The 19,228-nt window shown below is 42.6% G+C and overlaps 1 protein-coding gene across 1 annotated transcript in view; it reads right to left on the bottom strand.

The window, feature by feature from the left end:
• The window catches only part of LOC115127152 (gamma-aminobutyric acid receptor subunit beta-2-like), a 144,417-nt gene that overhangs the window by 38,783 nt on the left and 86,406 nt on the right, over positions 1-19,228 (bottom strand). The window contains exon 5 of the mRNA XM_065018364.1: positions 4,610-4,692. Within this exon, the coding sequence (XP_064874436.1) occupies positions 4,610-4,692 (83 nt within the window). The remainder of the gene's footprint in view (positions 1-4,609; positions 4,693-19,228) is intronic.

Below are 19,228 nucleotides of genomic sequence, written 5' to 3'. Positions count from 1 at the left end.
AGTCAGAACAGTGGAGAGGATGATAGCAGTGGAGAGTCAGAAAAGTGGAGAGTCAGAACAGTGGAGAGGATGATAGCAGTGGAGAGTCAGAACAGTGGAGAGTCAGAACAGTGGAGAGTCAGAACAGTGGAGAGTCAGAACAGTGGAGAGGATGATAGCAGTGGAGAGTCAGAACAGTGGAGAGTCAGAACAGTGGAGAGTCAGAACAGTGGAGAGGATGATAGCAGTGGAGAGTCAGAACAGTGGAGAGTCAGAACAGTGGAGAGTCAGAACAGTGGAGAGGATGATAGCAGTGTCGGCTACGTTATGTGTGATGATCGTGAGGAGCTATTTAAATTCAACAGTAGCTATTTAAATTCAACAGTAGCTATTTAAATTCAACAGTAGCTACTTAAATTCAACAGTAGCTATTTAAATTCAACAGTAGCTATTTAAATTCAACAGTAGCTACTTAAATTCAACAGTAGCTATTTAAATTCAACAGTAGCTATTTAAATTCAACAGTAGCAAGGTGGGGATTTCAAACAGGGCTAGGGCAAGTCAGAGGAACTGTAGCCTGCTGTTCAGAAAGGTTAAATTGAAACGGAAATCTGGACACTGACTGTAGGTCTATAACCTCTCACCTTGCCTTAATATGAACTGCTTCTGAATTAACTATTTGACTGGGGAACAGGAGTGGTGAAATATGATCTATTTCTTTCAGCATCTTAAGAGAATGTCAATGTGTAGTTAGGGACCGTCTGTAAAGATACTATCTTTATCAGCATCATAAAAGCTGCTAGTACTTCAACCACATAAAATATGCATCCAAGCCAAACTGAAATCTCATCAGCAACATGTTGGGTTGTTATTACAGCTTTCTATTTCCTTACGACTGGTCAAACTGATGTTGATTTTATTTTTTTGTTATTGCATTTTCTCCCTGGTCCCTAAATGTCTTGGAGCTACAAAAGAAGCTGAGATGACAGAGAAAACTTTACCCATGTCAAGTAGATTGAAGCATTCATTCTATCTATTACATTATTCTGTTGAGCCAGGGTTTATTTAAGCAATAAGGCCCGAGGAGGTGCGGTATATGGCCAATATACCACGGCTAAGGGCTGTTCTTAGGCACATAGCAACGCGAAGTGCCAGGATACACCGTGGTATATTGGCCATATATCACAAACCCCCAAGGTGCCTTATTGCGATTATAAACTGGTTACCAACGGAATTAGAGCAGTTAAAATACATGTTTTGTCATACCCGTGGTATGCGGACTGATATACCACGGCTGTCAGCCAATCAGCATTCAGGGTTCGAACCACCCAGTTTATAATTACCCACCCTAGTCTTCTAGGGCAACATATAATGACAGAAGAGAAGCTGCATCTATCTAACTATAGGCAAGTTGACAAACAAATAGCTTATCAACATTTCAGAAATTACAAGCATAAACATATATAAATCAGGCAAAACAACATGCTGCACCTCCTGTCAAAGAATCATTCACCCATCTGTAGTCTACAGGACATGTTCTATATTAGTGGGTTAGGGTACAGTCATCTCTGACTGTAGTCTACAGGACATGTTCTATATTAGTGGGTTAGGATACAGTTATCTCTGACTGTAGTCTACAGGACATGTTCTATATTAGTGGGTTAGGGTGCAGTTATCTCTGACTGTAGTCTACAGGACATGTTCTATATTAGTGGGTTAGGGTGCAGTCATCTCTGACTGTAGTCTACAGGACATGTTCTATATTAGTGGGTTAGGGTGCAGTCATCTCTGACTGTAGTCTACAGGACATGTTCTATATTAGTGGGTTAGGGTGCAGTTATCTCTGACTGTAGTCTACAGGACATGTTCTATATTAGTGGGTTAGGGTGCAGTTATCTCTGACTGTAGTCTACAGGACATGTTCTATATTAGTGGGTTAGGGTACAGTTATCTCTGACTGTAGTCTACAGGACATGTTCTACATTAGTGGGTTATGGTACAGTTATCTCTGACTGTAGTCTACAGGGTGAAGCCCTCAGATTTACACTTTAAAGCAAATACTGTAGTCGGACGGTTGCGTGAGGACTAACAGCTGACTAGTGTGTGTGTGTGTGTGTGTGTGTGTGTGTGTGTGTGTGTGTGTGTGTGTGTGTGTGTGTGTGTGTGTGTGTGTGTGTGTGTGTGTGTGTGTGTGTGTGTGCATGCACCACTAAGAGACTATGAGGCCAGCCAAGAGACTATGAGGCTGGGGAGGGGAGGACGGCTTGTCGGCCATGTGTGTGTGTGTGTGTGTGTGTGTGTGTGTGTGTGTGTGTGTGTGTTTGTGTGTTTGTGTGTGTGTGTGTAGCTGGTCAGGAAAGGGCAGATAGAGCCCGAGGCGGGAGGGAGGGAAGGCTCTGACTTGTTACTCAGTTTGAATCAGATCTATTAGTTCTGACCCATTGTTCTCTGTCTTCAACACTGGTCCTTCTGGGACAGAAGTCTGTCAACCTATTACATCACTGGGCTCATCCATCCAGGGAGGTGGTTGTTCTGTTATGTGAGTCCCGGGAGATAGAGAGGGAGGAAGAGAGAGAGAGAGAGGGTGGGAGGGGAAGGAGAGAGAGAGAGAGAGAGAGAGAGAGAGAGAGAGAGAGAGAGAGAGAGAGAGAGATGTCTGGGATCTGTAGTTTTGAGAGTTATGTCTGGGATCTGTAGATTTGAGAGTTATGTCTGGGATCTGTAGTTCTGAGAGTTATGTCTGGGATCTGTAGTTCTAAGAGTTATGTCTGGGATCTGTAGTTCTCAGCGTTATGTCTGGGATCTGTAGTTCTGAGAGTTATGTCTGGGATCTGTAGTTCTGAGAGTCATGTCTGTTAAAAAATGCATCAAATTTATCAAGAGAAGTGAGTTCTCTGTGGCTCATTAGTGTGAATAAAATAGCGTTCCCTGGCACGGAGTGATTCACACGTTAAAACCAGAACTAGAACAGCATATACTGGGCTGCTACTGCATTCTGATCAAAACTAGACTCAAGCCCTGTGTGTGTGTGTTGTGTGTGTGTGTGTATATGCGTGTGTGCGTGTGTGTGTGCGTGTGTGTGTGTGTGTGTGTGTGTGTGTGTGTGTGTGTGTGTGTGTGTGTGTGTGTGTGTGTGTGCATGTGCATGTGCATGTGTGAGAATGTGTGTGTGTGATCAAACACAGGAAGACGAACCCAGCTCCACATCCCAGCCCCATAATCCACGTCTCCATGGAAACTGATAAAGCACGGGGAGAGGACCTCATACTTCTCTCTCTCTCTCTCTGTCTCTCTCTCTCTCTCGCTCCCTTTCTTTATTTCTCTTTCTCTCTCATCTTCTCTCTCATCTTATCATCTCTGTCTCATCTCTCATCTTCTCTGTCTCAACTCTCTTCTCTCCTCTTCTCTCCCCCTCCTCTGTCTCACCTCTCTCTTATCTTCTGTCTTATCTTCTGTCTCCTCTTCTCTCTCCCATCTTCTCTCTCCCTCCTCTGTCTCATCTTCTCTCCCCCTCCTCTGTCTCACCTCTCTCTTATCTTCTGTCTTATCTTCTGTCTCATCTCCTCTCTCATCTTCTCTCTCCCTCCTCTGTCTCTTCTGTCTCACCTCTCTCTTATCTTCTGTCTCCTCTTCTGTCTCATCTCCTCTCACTCCCTCCTCTGTCTCATCTTCTCTCTCCCTCCTCTGTCTCATCTTCTCTCTCCCTCTTCTGTCTCCTCTTCTGTCTCCTCTTCTCTCTCCCTCCTCTGTCTCATCTCCTCTCTTCCTCCTCTGTCTCATCTCTCTCATTTTCTGTCTCATCTTCTCTCTCCCTCCTCTGTCTCATCTTCTCTCTCCCTCTTCTGTCTCACCTCTCTCTTATCTTCTGTCTCCTCTTCTGTCTCATCTTCTCTCTCCCTCCTCTGTCTCATCTTCTCTCTCCCTCTTCTGTCTCCTCTTCTGTCTCCTCTTCTCTCTCCCTCCTCTGTCTCATCTCCTCTCTCCCTCCTCTGTCTCATCTCCTCTCTCTCTCTCACCTTCTCTGACTCTTATCTCTCTTCTCTCCCTGTCTCTCTCTCCCCTCTTTATTCACTCTCTCTATCTCCCCCATCAATTGCTTTCTCTCTCTCTCATCTCTCTCGCTCTCCCCCCTCTCTCCTTCTCTCCCTCTCCCTTTTCTATTATCTCTCACATCTTCTCTGTCTCATCTCTCATCTTCTCTCATCTTTCTATCGCCCTCATCACTCTCTTTCTCTCATCTCTCCCGCTCTCTCTCCCCCTCTCCTCTCTCCTTCTCTCCCTCTCCCTTCTCTCTCTCTCTCCCCCTCTCTTCTCTATCTATCTCTCATCTCTCTCTCCATCTCTCTCTCCATCTCTCTCTCCCTCTCTCTCTCTCTCTCTCTCTCTCTCTCTCTCTCTCTTTTCACAGCACAACCAATGCTGAATTATGTACACATGATACTGTACATTTGAGTATGTCCCATGTTTAGTTCCTGGCCCACCGTGCATATTTGATAACGACTGACAGAAGAGTTGGCTAATGCTCAAAAAAAAAATCTATATCTATTATAGGAATGTGCTATATAGATATGTGACGTTTTCACGGGAGGAGAGTGTGTGTTCTGTTGCCAGGGGCGACGGTGGTACTCACAGCTCTCGATCTCCAGTGTACAGTTCTGTTCATCCAGAGGATACCGCCTCAGATCCATCATACAGGCTGCTGTGGTTGTGATCCTACACACACACACACACACACACACACACACACACACACACACACACACATAGGAATATAACGTTAGACCTCAGGGATGACACCATATCAGCTTTTTAATTGTTTTGTATTTCTGTTCAGTTGACTGAGAACACATTCTCATTTACAGCAACGACCTGGGGAATAGTTACAGGAGGGGGGATGAATGAGCCAATTGGAAGCTGGGGATGATTAGGTGACCATGATGGTATGAGGGCCAGAATGGGAATTTAGCCAGGACACCGGGGTTAACACCCATATTCTTTCCAAGGGGTATTAAGCAGAACCCAAACTCAGCTAAACAGAAGCCAAGCTAAACCCAAACTCTCTTGTTCTGTGACCTTGACCACCAACAGTATAATCCATCAAATAAATAAAACACACCAACAATGTTTCTAGCCATTATCCAGTCTTCATCAACAACATAAGAAATTAATTGTAAGCCATCAGTCGGTACCCCGACCCACAATTTTGGGAAACACTGAGCTAGGACTCTAAGACTGTGTTCAGACTATAACATATAATCTGTTATTAATAAGGCCTGCATTACATGCCAGTCTTCAGTAACCTGTTCCATCAGTGTACTGTACTCTACTGTACTCTACTCTACTGGACTCTACTCTAATGTACTCTACTGGACTCTACTCTACTGGACTCTACTGGACTCTACTGGACTCTACTGGACTCTACTCTACTGGACTCTACTCTACTGTACTCTACTGGACTCTACTCTACTGGACTCTACTCTACTGTACTCTACTGGACTCTACTGGACTCTACTGGACTCTACTGGACTCTACTCTGCTGTACTGTACTGTACTGTACTCTACTGTACTCTACTGGACTCTACTCTACCGGACTCTACTGGGCTCTACTGGACTCTACTGGGCTCTACTGTACTCTACTGGACTCTACTCTACTGGACTCTACTGTACTCTACTGTACTCTACTCTACTGGACTCTTCTCTACTGTACTCTCCTGGACTCTACAGTACTCTACTGGACTCTACTCTACTGTACTCTACTGGACTCTACTCTACTGGACTCTTCTCTACTGTACTCTCCTGGACTCTACTCTACTGGACTCTACTGGACTCTACTGTACTCTACTCCTCTCTACTGTACTGTACTTTACTCTACTGTACTCTACTGGACTCTACTGTACTGTACTGTATTGTACTCTACTCTACTGGACTCTACTGTACTCTACTCCTCTCTACTGTACTGTACTTTACTCTACTGTCCTCTACTGGACTCTACTCTACTGGACTCTACTCTACTGGACTTTACTGTACTCTACTCTACTGTACTCTACTCTACTGAACTCTACTCTACTGGACTCTACTCTACTGGACTCTACTGGACTCTACTCTACTGGACTCTACTGGACTATACTCTACTCTACTGTACTCTACTGGACTCTACTCTACTGGACTCTACTCTACTGGACTCTACTCTACTGTACTCTACTGGACTCTACTCTACTGGACTCTACTGGACTCTACTCTACTGGACTCTACTAGACTCTACTCTACTGGACTCTACTCTACTGTACTCTACTGTACTCTACTCCTCTCTACTGTACTCTACTGGACTTTACTGGACTCTACTCTACTGGACTCTACTCTACTGGACTCTACTCTACTGGACTCTACTGTACTCTACTCTACTGGACTCTACTCTACTGAACTCTACTCTACTGGACTCTAGTCTACTGGACTCTACTGGACTCTACTCTACTCTACTGTACTCTACTGGACTCTACTCTACTGGACTCTACTGGACTCTACTGGACTCTATTCTACTGGACTCTACTCTACTGTACTCTACTGGACTCTACTCTACTGGACTCTACTGGACTCTACTGGACTCTACTCTACTGGACTCTACTCTACTGTACTCTACTGTACTCTACTGTACTCTACTCCTCTCTACTGTACTGTACTTTACTCTACTGTACTCTACTGTACTCTACTGGACTCTACTGGACTTTACTGGACTCTACTCCTCTCTACTGTACTGTACTCTACTGTACTCTACTGTACTCTACTCTACTCTACTGGACTCTTCTCTACTGTACTCTACTGGAATCTACTCTACTCGACTCTACTGGACTCTACTGTACTCTACTCTACTGGACTCTACTCTACTGTACTCTACTGGACTCTACTCTACTGGACTCTTCTGGACTCTGCTCTACTGGACTCTACTCTACTGTAATCTACTGGACTGTACTCTACTGTACTCTACACTGCTGTACTGTAGTCTACTGGACTCTACTCTACTGTACTCTAAAGTCGTGGCCAAAAGTTTTGAGAATGACACAAATATGAATTTTCACAAAGTTTGCTGCTTCAGTGTCTTTAGATATTTTTGTCAGATGTTACTATGGAATACTGAAGTATAATTACAAGCATTTCATAAGTGTCAAAGGCTTTTATTGACAATTACATGAAGTTGATGCAAAGAGTCAATATTTGCAGTGTTTTTCAAGACCTCTGCAATCCGTCCTGGCATGCTGTCAATTATCTTCTGGGACACATCGTGACTGATGGCAGCCCATTCTTGCATAATCAATGCTTGGAGTTTGTCCGAATTTGTGGGGTTTTGTTTGTCCACCCGCCTCTTGAGGATTGATCACAAGTTCTCAATGGGATTAAGGTCTGGGGAGTTTCCTGGCCATGGACTCAAAATATAAATGTTTTGTTCCCCGAGCCACTTAGTTATCACTTTTGCCTTATGGCAAAGGTGCTCCATCATTCTGGAAAAGGCATTGTTCGTCACCAAACTGTTCCTGGATGGTTGGGAGAAGTTGCTCTCGGAGGATGTGTTGGTACCATTCTTTATTCATGGCTGTGTTCTTAGGCAAAATTAGAGTAGAGTGAGCCCACTCCCTTGGCTGAGAAGCAACCCCACACATGAATGGTCTCAGGATGCTTTACTGTTGGCATGACACAGGACTGATGGTAGCGCTCACCTTGTCGTCTCCAGACAAGCTTTTTTACGGATGCCCCAAACAATCGGAAAGGGGATTCACCAGAGAAAATGACTTTACCCCAGTCCTCAGCAGTCCAATCCCTGTACCTTTTGCAGAATATCAGACTGTCCCTGATGTTTTTCCTGGAGAGAAGTGCTGCCCTTCTTGACACCAGGCCATCCTCCAAAAGTCTTCGCCTCACTGTGCATGCAGATGCACTCACACCTGCCTGCTGCCATTCCTGAGTAAGCTCTGTACTGGAGGTGCCCCGATCCTGCAGCTGAATCAACTTTAGGAGACGGTCCTGGCGCTTGTTGGACTTTCTTGGGCGCCCTGAAGCCTTCTTCACAACAATTGAACCGCTCTCCTTGAAGTTCTTGATGATCCAATAAATGGTTGATTTAGGTGCAATCTTACTGGCAGCAATATCCTTGACTGTGAAGCCCTTTTTGTGCAAAGCAATGATGACGGCACGTGTTTCCTTGCAGGTAACCATGATTGACAGAGGAAGAACAATGATTCCAAGCACCACCCTCCTTTTGAAGCTTCCAGTCTGTTATTCGAACTCAATCAGCATGACAGAGTGATCTCCAGCCTGGTCCTCGTCAATACTCAAACCTGTGTTAACGAGAGAATCACTGACATGATGTCAGCTGTTCCTTTTGTGGCAGGGCTGAAATGCAGTGGAATTTTTGGGGGGCGATTCAGGTCATTTGCATGGCAAAGAGGGACTTTGCAATTATTTGCAATTCATCTGATCAATCTTCATAACATTCTGGAGTGTATGCAAATTGCCATCATACAAACTGAGGCAGCAGACGTTGTGAAAATTAATATTTGTGTCATTCTCAAAACTTTTGGCCACGACTCTACTGGACTGTACTCTACTGTACTCTACTCTACTGTACCCTACCCTACTGTACTCTACTGTACTCTATTGTACTCTACTGGACTCTACTCTACTCTATTCTACTGTACTCTACTCTATTCTACTGTACTCTACTGCACTCTGCTGAACTCTACTCTACTGTAATCTACTCTACTGGACTCTAATCTACTGTACTCTTCTGTACTCTACTGTACTCCACTCTAATCTACTGTCCTCTACTGTACTGTACTCTACACTACTCTACTGTACTGTACGCCACTCTACTCTACTGTACTCTACTGTACTGTACTCTACTGTACTCTACTGAACTCTACTCTAATCTCTACTCTACTCTACTCTACTCTATTCTACTGTACTCTACTGTACTCTACTGTACTCCACTCTAATCTTGGGGTGGCAGGGTAGCCTAGTGGTTAGAGCATTGGACTAGTAACCGGAAGGTTGCAAGTTCAAATCCCAGAGCTGACAAGGTACAAATCTGTCGTTCTGCCCCTGAACAGGCAGTTAACCCAGTGTTCCTAGGCCGTCATTGAAAATAAGAATTTGTCCTTAACTGACTTGCCTAGTAAAATAAAGGTAAAAAAATAAACAATAAAAAATCTACTGTACTCTACACTACTCTACTGTACTGTACGCCACTGTACTGTACTCTACTGTAATCTACTATACTCTCCTACACTGTACTCTACTGTACTCTACTGAACTCTACTCTACTGTAATCTACTCTACTGGACTCTACACTACTCTACTGTACTGTACTCTACTCTACTGTACTCCACTCTACTGTACTCTACTGTACTCTATACTACTCCACTGTACTGTACTGTAATCCACTGTACTCTACACTACTCTACTGTACTGTGTGTGTGTGTGTCAGGTTGAATACTGGTTGTCATTAAGTTGTTTGTGATGTTATGGTTAGGTTGAACCCTGGTTGTCATTAAGTTGTTTGTGATGTTATGGTCAGGTTGAATACTGGTTGTCATTAAGTTGTTTGTGATGTTATGGTCAGGTTGAATACTGGTTGTCATTAAGTTGTTTGTGATGTTATGGTCAGGTTGAATACTGGTTGTCATTAAGTTGTTTGTGATGTTATGGTCAGGTTGAATACTGGTTGTCATTAAATTGTATGTGATGTTATGGTCAGGTTGAATACTGGTTGTCATTAAGTTGTTTGTGATGTTATGGTCAGGTTTGTAACCAAAATATGAAGTATTTTCAAGATATCCTTGTCTGCAACAAATTATCACAAATACAGTACACTATGGATTGTTTTCCCTTCAACCAGAAATACAAACTAATATATGAAGATGTGTTTAGTAAATAAACAACACAAGTTAATTTGAAATCCTTTCACTTAAAAAATACCCAGGCACTCCAGTCCCTTGAAAAAATGTTTTAGAGACAAAGACACATCTCTCCCTCTCTCTCATGTATAACAAGCACTCAGCCACCCAGCCCTTCAACTACTCAGACACCCAGCCCTTCAACTACTCAGCCACCCAGCCCTTCAACTACTCAGCCACCCAGCCCTTCAACTACTCAGCCACCCAGCCCTTCAACTACTCAGCCACCCATCCCTTCAACTACTCAGCCACCCAGCCAGCCCTTCAACTACTCAGCCACCCAGCCACCCAGCCCTTCAACTACTCAGCCACCCAGCCAGCCCTTCAGCCAACCAGCCAGCCAAACACCCAGCCGCTCAGCCCTTCAGAAACCCAGACAGTCAGCCCTTTAGCCACCCAGTCAGCCAGCCAGCCACCCACCCACCCAGTCAGGCTTGTAGCCACCCAGCCAGCCAGCCAGCCAGCCAGCCAGCCAGCCAGCCAGCCAGCCAGCCACCTAGCCAGCCAGCCAGCCACCCACCCAATGGCCCACCCACCCAGCCAGCCAGCCAGCCACCCAGTCAGCCAGCCAGCCAGCCAGCCAGCTAGCCAGCCAGCCAGGCAGCCAACCACCCACCCCACCCACCCAGCCACCCACTCAGCCACCCATCCACCCAGCCCTTCAACTACTCAGCCACCCAGCCCTTCAACTACTCAGCCATCCAGCCACCCAGCCAGTCAGCCACCCAGCCAGCCAGCCAACCACCCACCCACCCACCCACCCACCCAATGGCCCAGCCAGCCAGCCAGCCAACCACCCCACCCACCCAATCAGCCAGCCTACCCACCCACCCTCCTACCCACCCACCCACCTACCTACCCACTCATCCAGCCAGGTAAGCACCCCACCCACCCAGGGCTCTGGTCAAAAGTAGTGCACTACATACATGATAGGGTGTAATTCAGTCAGTCAGTCATCCAACACTTCACCACTCAATCATCACACTATGCTCAGTCAGCATTAGGCCAAGATGCTATTTAAAGATGGCAGGGTAAGAATAACATGCTATTTAAAGATGGCAGGGTAAGAATAACATGCTATTTATAGATGGCAGGGTAAGAATAACATGCTATTTAAAGATGGCAGGGTAAGAATAACATGCTATTTATGGATGGCAGGGTAAGAATAACATGCTATTTAAAGATGGCAGGGTAAGAATAACATGCTATTTATAGATGGCAGGGTAAGAATAACATGCTATTTAAAGATGGCAGGGTAAGAATAACATGCTATTTATAGATGGCAGGGTAAGAATAACATGCTATTTAAAGATGGCAGGGTAAGAATAACATGCTATTTATAGATGGCAGGGTAAGAATAACATGCTATTTATAGATGGCAGGGTAAGAATAACATGCTATTTAAAGATGGCAGGGTAAGAATAACATGCTATTTATAGATGGCAGGGTAAGAATAACATGCTATTTAAAGATGGCAGGGTAAGAATAACATGCTATTTAAAGATGGCAGGGTAAGAATAACATGCTATTTATAGATGGCAGGGTAAGAATAACATGCTATTTAAAGATGGCAGGGTAAGAATAACATGCTATTTATAGATGGCAGGGTAAGAATAACATGCTATTTAAAGATGGCAGAATAACATGCTATTTATAGATGGCAGGGTAAGAATAACATGCTATTTAAAGATGGCAGGGTAAGAATAACATGCTATTTAAAGATGGCAGGGTAAGAATAACATGCTATTTAAAGATGGCAGGGTAAGAATAACATGCTATTTAAAGATGGCAGGGTAAGAATAACATGCTATTTATAGATGGCAGGGTAAGAATAACATGCTATTTATAGATGGCAGGTAAGAATAACATGCTATTTAAAGATGGCAGGGTAAGAATAACATGCTATTTATAGATGGCAGGGTAAGAATAACATGCTATTTAAAGATGGCAGGGTAAGAATAACATGCTATTTATAGATGGCAGGGTAAGAATAACATGCTATTTATAGATGGCAGGGTAAGAATAACATGCTATTTATAGATGGCAGGGTAAGAATAACATGCTATTTAAAGATGGCAGGGTAAGAATAACATGCTATTTAAAGATGGCAGGGTAAGAATAACATGCTATTTAAAGATGGCAGGGTAAGAATAACATGCTATTTATAGATGGCAGGGTAAGAATAACATGCTATTTAAAGATGGCAGGGTAAGAATAACATGCTATTTATAGATGGCAGGGTAAGAATAACATGCTATTTATAGATGGCAGGGTAAGAATAACATGCTATTTATAGATGGCAGGGTAAGAATAACATGCTATTTATAGATGGCAGGGTAAGAATAACATGCTATTTATAGATGGCAGGGTAAGAATAACATGCTATTTAAAGATGGCAGGGTAAGAATAACATGCTATTTATAGATGGCAGGGTAAGAATAACATGCTATTTAAAGATGGCAGGGTAAGAATAACATGCTATTTATAGATGGCAGGGTAAGAATAACATGCTATTTATAGATGGCAGGGTAAGAATAACATGCTATTTAAAGATGGCAGGGTAAGAATAACATGCTATTTAAAGATGGCAGGGTAAGAATAACATGCTATTTAAAGATGGCAGGGTAAGAATAACATGCTATTTATAGATGGCAGGGTAAGAATAACATGCTATTTAAAGATGGCAGGGTAAGAATAACATGCTATTTATAGATGGCAGGGTAAGAATAACATGCTATTTATAGATGGCAGGGTAAGAATAACATGCTATTTAAAGATGGCAGGGTAAGAATAACATGCTATTTATAGATGGCAGGGTAAGAATAACATGCTATTTAAGATGGCAGGGTAAGAATAACATGCTATTTAAAGATGGCAGGGTAAGAATAACATGCTATTTATAGATGGCAGGGTAAGAATAACATGCTATTTATAGATGGCAGGGTAAGAATAACATGCTATTTAAAGATGGCAGGGTAAGAATAACATGCTATTTATAGATGGCAGGGTAAGAATAACATGCTATTTATAGATGGCAGGGTAAGAATAACATGCTATTTAAAGATGGCAGGGTAAGAATAACATGCTATTTAAAGATGGCAGGGTAAGAATAACATGCTATTTAAAGATGGCAGGGTAAGAATAACATGCTATTTATAGATGGCAGGGTAAGAATAACATGCTATTTATAGATGGCAGGGTAAGAATAACATGCTATTTATAGATGGCAGGGTAAGAATAACATGCTATTTATAGATGGCAGGGTAAGAATAACATGCTATTTATAGATGGCAGGGTAAGAATAACATGCTATTTAAAGATGGCAGGGTAAGAATAACATGCTATTTAAAGATGGCAGGGTAAGAATAACATGCTATTTATAGATGGCAGGGTAAGAATAACATGCTATTTATAGATGGCAGGGTAAGAATAACATGCTATTTATAGATGGCAGGGTAAGAATAACATGCTATTTAAAGATGGCAGGGTAAGAATAACATGCTATTTATAGATGGCAGGGTAAGAATAACATGCTATTTAAAGATGGCAGGGTAAGAATAACATGCTATTTATAGATGGCAGGGTAAGAATAACATGCTATTTAAAGATGGCAGGGTAAGAATAACATGCTATTTATAGATGGCAGGGTAAGAATAACATGCTATTTATAGATGGCAGGGTAAGAATAACATGCTATTTAAAGATGGCAGGGTAAGAATAACATGCTATTTATAGATGGCAGGGTAAGAATAACATGCTATTTATAGATGGCAGGGTAAGAATAACATGCTATTTAAAGATGGCAGGGTAAGAATAACATGCTATTTATAGATGGCAGGGTAAGAATAACATGCTATTTATAGATGGCAGGGTAAGAATAACATGCTATTTAAAGATGGCAGGGTAAGAATAACATGCTATTTAAAGATGGCAGGGTAAGAATAACATGCTATTTATAGATGGCAGGGTAAGAATAACATGCTATTTATAGATGGCAGGGTAAGAATAACATGCTATTTATAGATGGCAGGGTAAGAATAACATGCTATTTAAAGATGGCAGGGTAAGAATAACATGCTATTTATAGATGGCAGGGTAAGAATAACATGCTATTTAAAGATGGCAGGGTAAGAATAACATGCTATTTATAGATGGCAGGGTAAGAATAACATGCTATTTAAAGATGGCAGGGTAAGAATAACATGCTATTTAAAGATGGCAGGGTAAGAATAACATGCTATTTATAGATGGCAGGGTAAGAATAACATGCTATTTAAAGATGGCAGGGTAAGAATAACATGCTATTTATAGATGGCAGGGTAAGAATAACATGCTATTTATAGATGGCAGGGTAAGAATAACATGCTATTTAAAGATGGCAGGGTAAGAATAACATGCTATTTAAAGATGGCAGGGTAAGAATAACATGCTATTTAAAGATGGCAGGGTAAGAATAACATGCTATTTAAAGATGGCAGGGTAAGAATAACATGCTATTTAAAGATGGCAGGGTAAGAATAACATGCTATTTATAGATGGCAGGGTAAGAATAACATGCTATTTATAGATGGCAGGGTAAGAATAACATGCTATTTAAAGATGGCAGGGTAAGAATAACATGCTATTTATAGATGGCAAAGAATAACATGCTATTTAAAGATGGCAGGGTAAGAATAACATGCTATTTAAAGATGGCAGGGTAAGAATAACATGCTATTTATAGATGGCAGGGTAAGAATAACATGCTATTTATAGATGGCAGGGTAAGAATAACATGCTATTTATAGATGGCAGGGTAAGAATAACATGCTATTTATAGATGGCAGGGTAAGAATAACATGCTATTTATAGATGGCAGGGTAAGAATAACATGCTATTTAAAGATGGCAGGGTAAGAATAACATGCTATTTATAGATGGCAGGGTAAGAATAACATGCTATTTATAGATGGCAGGGTAAGAATAACATGCTATTTATAGATGGCAGGGTAAGAATAACATGCTATTTATAGATGGCAGGGTAAGAATAACAGGCTATTTATAGATGGCAGGGTAAGAATAACATGCTATTTATAGATGGCAGGGTAAGAATAACAGGCTATTTAAAGATGTCAGGGTAAGAATAACAGGCTATTTAAAGATGGCAGGGTAAGAATAACATGCTATTTAAAGATGGCAGGGTAAGAATAACATGCTATTTAAAGATGGCAGGGTAAGAATAACATGCTATTTAAAGATGGCAGGGTAAGAATAACAGGCTCAAAACATCATCACTCATCAGTGTCCAAGCTTTTGTCTGAGTGTAATGGGAGACCAACCAACCAACAACTGGTGTTTCTCAGGATCCTCTAGTTATAGCGCTGTGTGTGTGTGTGAGAGAGAGAGAGAGAGGGAGCGAGAGAGAGAGAGAGAGAGAGAGAGAGAGAGAGAGAGTGAGAGAGAGAACATGCGATGCCTGACAGCATGTTGGACCAGCCACAGATATGCCGAAAGTTGTTTTTAACAAAACCTGTCAGGATGCTGTAGCTCTGTAACTAGGTAACCAGAAGGAGGGGAAACAGAGTATTGATGATGTAGCTCTGTAACTAGGTAACCAGAAGGAGGGGAAACAGAGTATTGATGATGTAGCTCTGTAACTAGGTAACAAGAAGGAGGGGAAACAGAGTATTGATGATGTAGCTCTGTAACTAGGTAACAAGAAGGAGGGGAAACAGAGTATTGATGATGTAGCTCTGTAACTAGGTAACAAGAAGGAGGGGAAAAACAGAGTATTGATGATGTAGCTCTGTAACTAGGTAACCAGAAGGAGGGGAAACAGAGTATTGATGATGTAGCTCTGTAACTAGGTAACAAGAAGGAGGGGAAACAGAGTATTGATGATGTAGCTCTGTAACTATGAGGCCTCACCTCCTGGTTACACTAGTGACAATATCCCCGGCGCATCCCACAAAGGCGGAGGTGTTGCTAACATTTATGATAGCAAATTTCAATTTACAAAAAAAAAAAAAGTTTTCATTTTTTGAGCTTCTAGTCATGAATCTATGCAGCCTACTCAATCGCTTTCTATAGCTACTGTTTACAGGCCTCCTGGGCCGTATACAGCGTTCCTCACGGAGTTCCCTGAATTCCTATCAGACCTTAGTCATGGCAGATAATATTCACATTTTTGGTGACTTTAATATTCACATGGAAAAGTCCACAGACCCACTCCAAAAGGCTTTCGGAGCTGTCATCAACTCAGTGGGTTTTGTCCAACACATCTCCGGACCTACTCACTGCCACAGTCATACTCTGGACCTAGTTTTGTCCCGTGGAATAAATGTTGTGGATCTTAATGTTTTTCCTCATACTCCTGGACTATCGGACCACCATTTTATTACGTTTGCAATCGCAACAAATAATCTGCTCAAACCCAAACCAAGGATCATCAAAAGTTGTGCAATAAATTCTCAGACAACCCAAAGATACCTAGATGCCCTTCCAGACTCCCTAAGGATGTCAAATTACAAAAATCAGTTAACCACCTAACTGGGGATCTCAATTCAACCTTGCGCAATACCCTAGATGCAGTCGCACCCCTAAAAACAAAAAACATTTGTCATAAGAAACTAGTTCCCTGGTATACAGAAAATACCCGAGCTCTGAAGGAAGCTTCCAGAAAATTGGAACAGAAATGGCGCCACACCAAACTGGAACTCTTCCGACTAGCTTGGAAAGACAGTACCGTGCAGTATCGAAGAGCCCTTACTGCTGCTCGATCATCCTATTTGACCAACTTAATTGAGGAAAATAAGAACAATTCAAAATTGATTTTTGATACTGTTGCAAAGCTAACTAAAAAGCAGCATTCCCCAAGAGAGGATGGCTTTCACTTCAGCAGTAATAAATTCATGAACTTCTTTAAGGAAGTTTAATCATGATCATTAGAAAGCAAATTACGGACTCCTCTTTAAATCTGCATATTCCTCCAAAGCTCAGAGTCTGAACAACTCTGCCAGGACCTAGGATCAAGAGAGACGCTCAAGTGTTTTAGTACTATATCTCTTGACACAATGATGAAAATAATCATGGCCTCAAACCTTCAAGCTGCATACTGGACCCTATTCCAACTAAACTACTGAAAGAGCTGCTTCCTGTGCTTGGCCCTCCTATGTTGAACATAATAAACGGCTCTCTATCCACCGGATGTGTACCAAACTCACTAAAAGTGGCAGTAATAATGCCTCTCTTGAAAAAGCCAAACAAACCTTGACCCAGAAAATATTAAAAACTATCGGCCTATATCGAATCTTCCATTCCTCTCAACATTTTTAGAAAAAGCTGTTGCACAGCAACTCACTGCCTTCCTGAAAACAAACAATGTATACGAAACGCTTCAGTCTGGTTTTAGACCCCATCATAGCACTGAGACTGCACTTGCGAAGGTGGTAAATTACCTTTTAATGGCATCAGACCGAGGCTCTGCATCTGTCCTCGTGCTCCTAGACCTTAGTGCTGCTTTTGATACCATCGATCACCACATTCTTTTGGAGAGATTGGAAACCCAAATTGGTCTACACAGACAAGTTCTGGCCTGGTTTAGATCTTATCTGTCGGAAAGATATCAGTTTGTCTCTGTGGATGGTTTGTCCTCAAATCAACTGTAGATTTTGGTGTTCCTCAAGGTTCCATTTTAGGGCCACTATTGTTTTCACTATATACTTTACCTCTTGGTGGTGTCATTCTGAAACATAATGTTAAGTTTTACTGCTATGCAGATGACACACAGCTGTACATTTCGATAAAACATGGTGAAGCCCCAAAATTACCCTCGCTGGAAGCCTGTGTTTGAGACATAAGGAAGTGGATGGCTGCAAATGTTCTACTTTTAAACTCGGACAAAACAGAGATGCTTGTTCTAGGTCCCAAGAAACAAAGAGATCTTCTGTTGAATCTGACAATTCATCTTGATGGTCGTCTCAAATAAAACTGTGAAGGACCTCGGCGTTACTCTGGTCCCTGATCTCTCTTTTGACGAACATATCAAGCTTTTTTCCATCTATGTAACATTGCAAAAATCACTAACTATCTGTCTTACAAATGATGCAGAAAAATTAATCCATGCTTTTGTTACTTCTAGGTTAGACTACTGCAATGCTCTACTTTCCGGCTACCCGGATAAAGCACTAAATAAACTTCAATTAGGGCTAAACACGGCTGCTAGAATCCTGACTAGAACCAAAAAATGTGTTCATATGACTCCAGTGCTAGCCTCTCTACACTGGCTTCCTGTTAAGACAAGGGCTGATTTCAAGGTTTTACTGCTAACCTACAAAGCATTACATGGGCTTGCTCCTACCTATCTTTCTGATTTGGTCCTGCCGTACATACCTACACGTACGCTACAGTCACAAGACGCAAGCCTCCTTACTGTCCCTAGAATTTCTAAACAAACAGCTGGAGGCAGGGCTTTCTCCGATAGAGCGCAATTTTTATGGAACGGTCTGCCTACCCATGTGAGAGACGCAGACTCGGTCTCAACCTTTAAGTCTTTACTGAAGACTCATCTCTTCAGTAGGTCCTATGATTGAGTGTAGTCTGGCCCAGGAGTGGGAAGGTGAACGGAAAGGCACTGGAGCAACGAACCGCCTTGCTGTCTCTGCCTGGACGGTTCCCCTCTCTCCACTGGGATTCTCTGCCTCAAACCCTGTTACAGGGTCACTGGCTTACTGGTGCTCTTCCATGCCGTCCCTGGGAGTGGTGCCTCACATGAGTGGGTTGAGTCATTGACGTGATCTTCCTGTCTGGGTTGTGCCGTGGCGGAGATCTTTGTGGGCTATACTCGGCCTTGTCTCAGGATGGTAAGTTGGTGGTTGAAGATATCCCTCTAGTGGTGTGGGGGCTGTGCTTTGGCAAAGTGGGTGGGGTTATATCCTGCCTGTTTGGCCCTGTCCGGAGGTATCTTGGCCCTGTCGTCGGATGGGGCCACAGTGTCTCCCGACCACTTCTGTCTCAGCCTCCAGTATTTATGCTGCAGGAGTTTATGTGTCGGGGGGCTAGGGTCAGTTTGTTATATCTGGAGTACTTCTCCTGTCTCATCCGGTGTCCTGTGTGAATTTAAGTATGCTCTCTCTAATTCTCTCTATCTTTCTTTCTTTTTCTCTTTCTCTCTTTCTTTCTCTCTCTCGGAGGACCTGAGCCCTAGGACCATGCCTCAGGACTATCTGGCCTGATAACTCCTTGCTGTCCCCAGTCCACCTGGCTGTGCTGCTGCTCCAGTTTCAACTGTTCTGCCCTACGGCTATGGAAACCTGACCTGTTCACCAG

This window comes from Oncorhynchus nerka, linkage group LG5 (genome assembly GCF_034236695.1).
Source record: "Oncorhynchus nerka isolate Pitt River linkage group LG5, Oner_Uvic_2.0, whole genome shotgun sequence".
NCBI classification, from domain to species: Eukaryota; Metazoa; Chordata; class Actinopteri; order Salmoniformes; family Salmonidae; genus Oncorhynchus; species Oncorhynchus nerka.
This window is presented reverse-complemented; position numbering and strand designations above follow the sequence as displayed.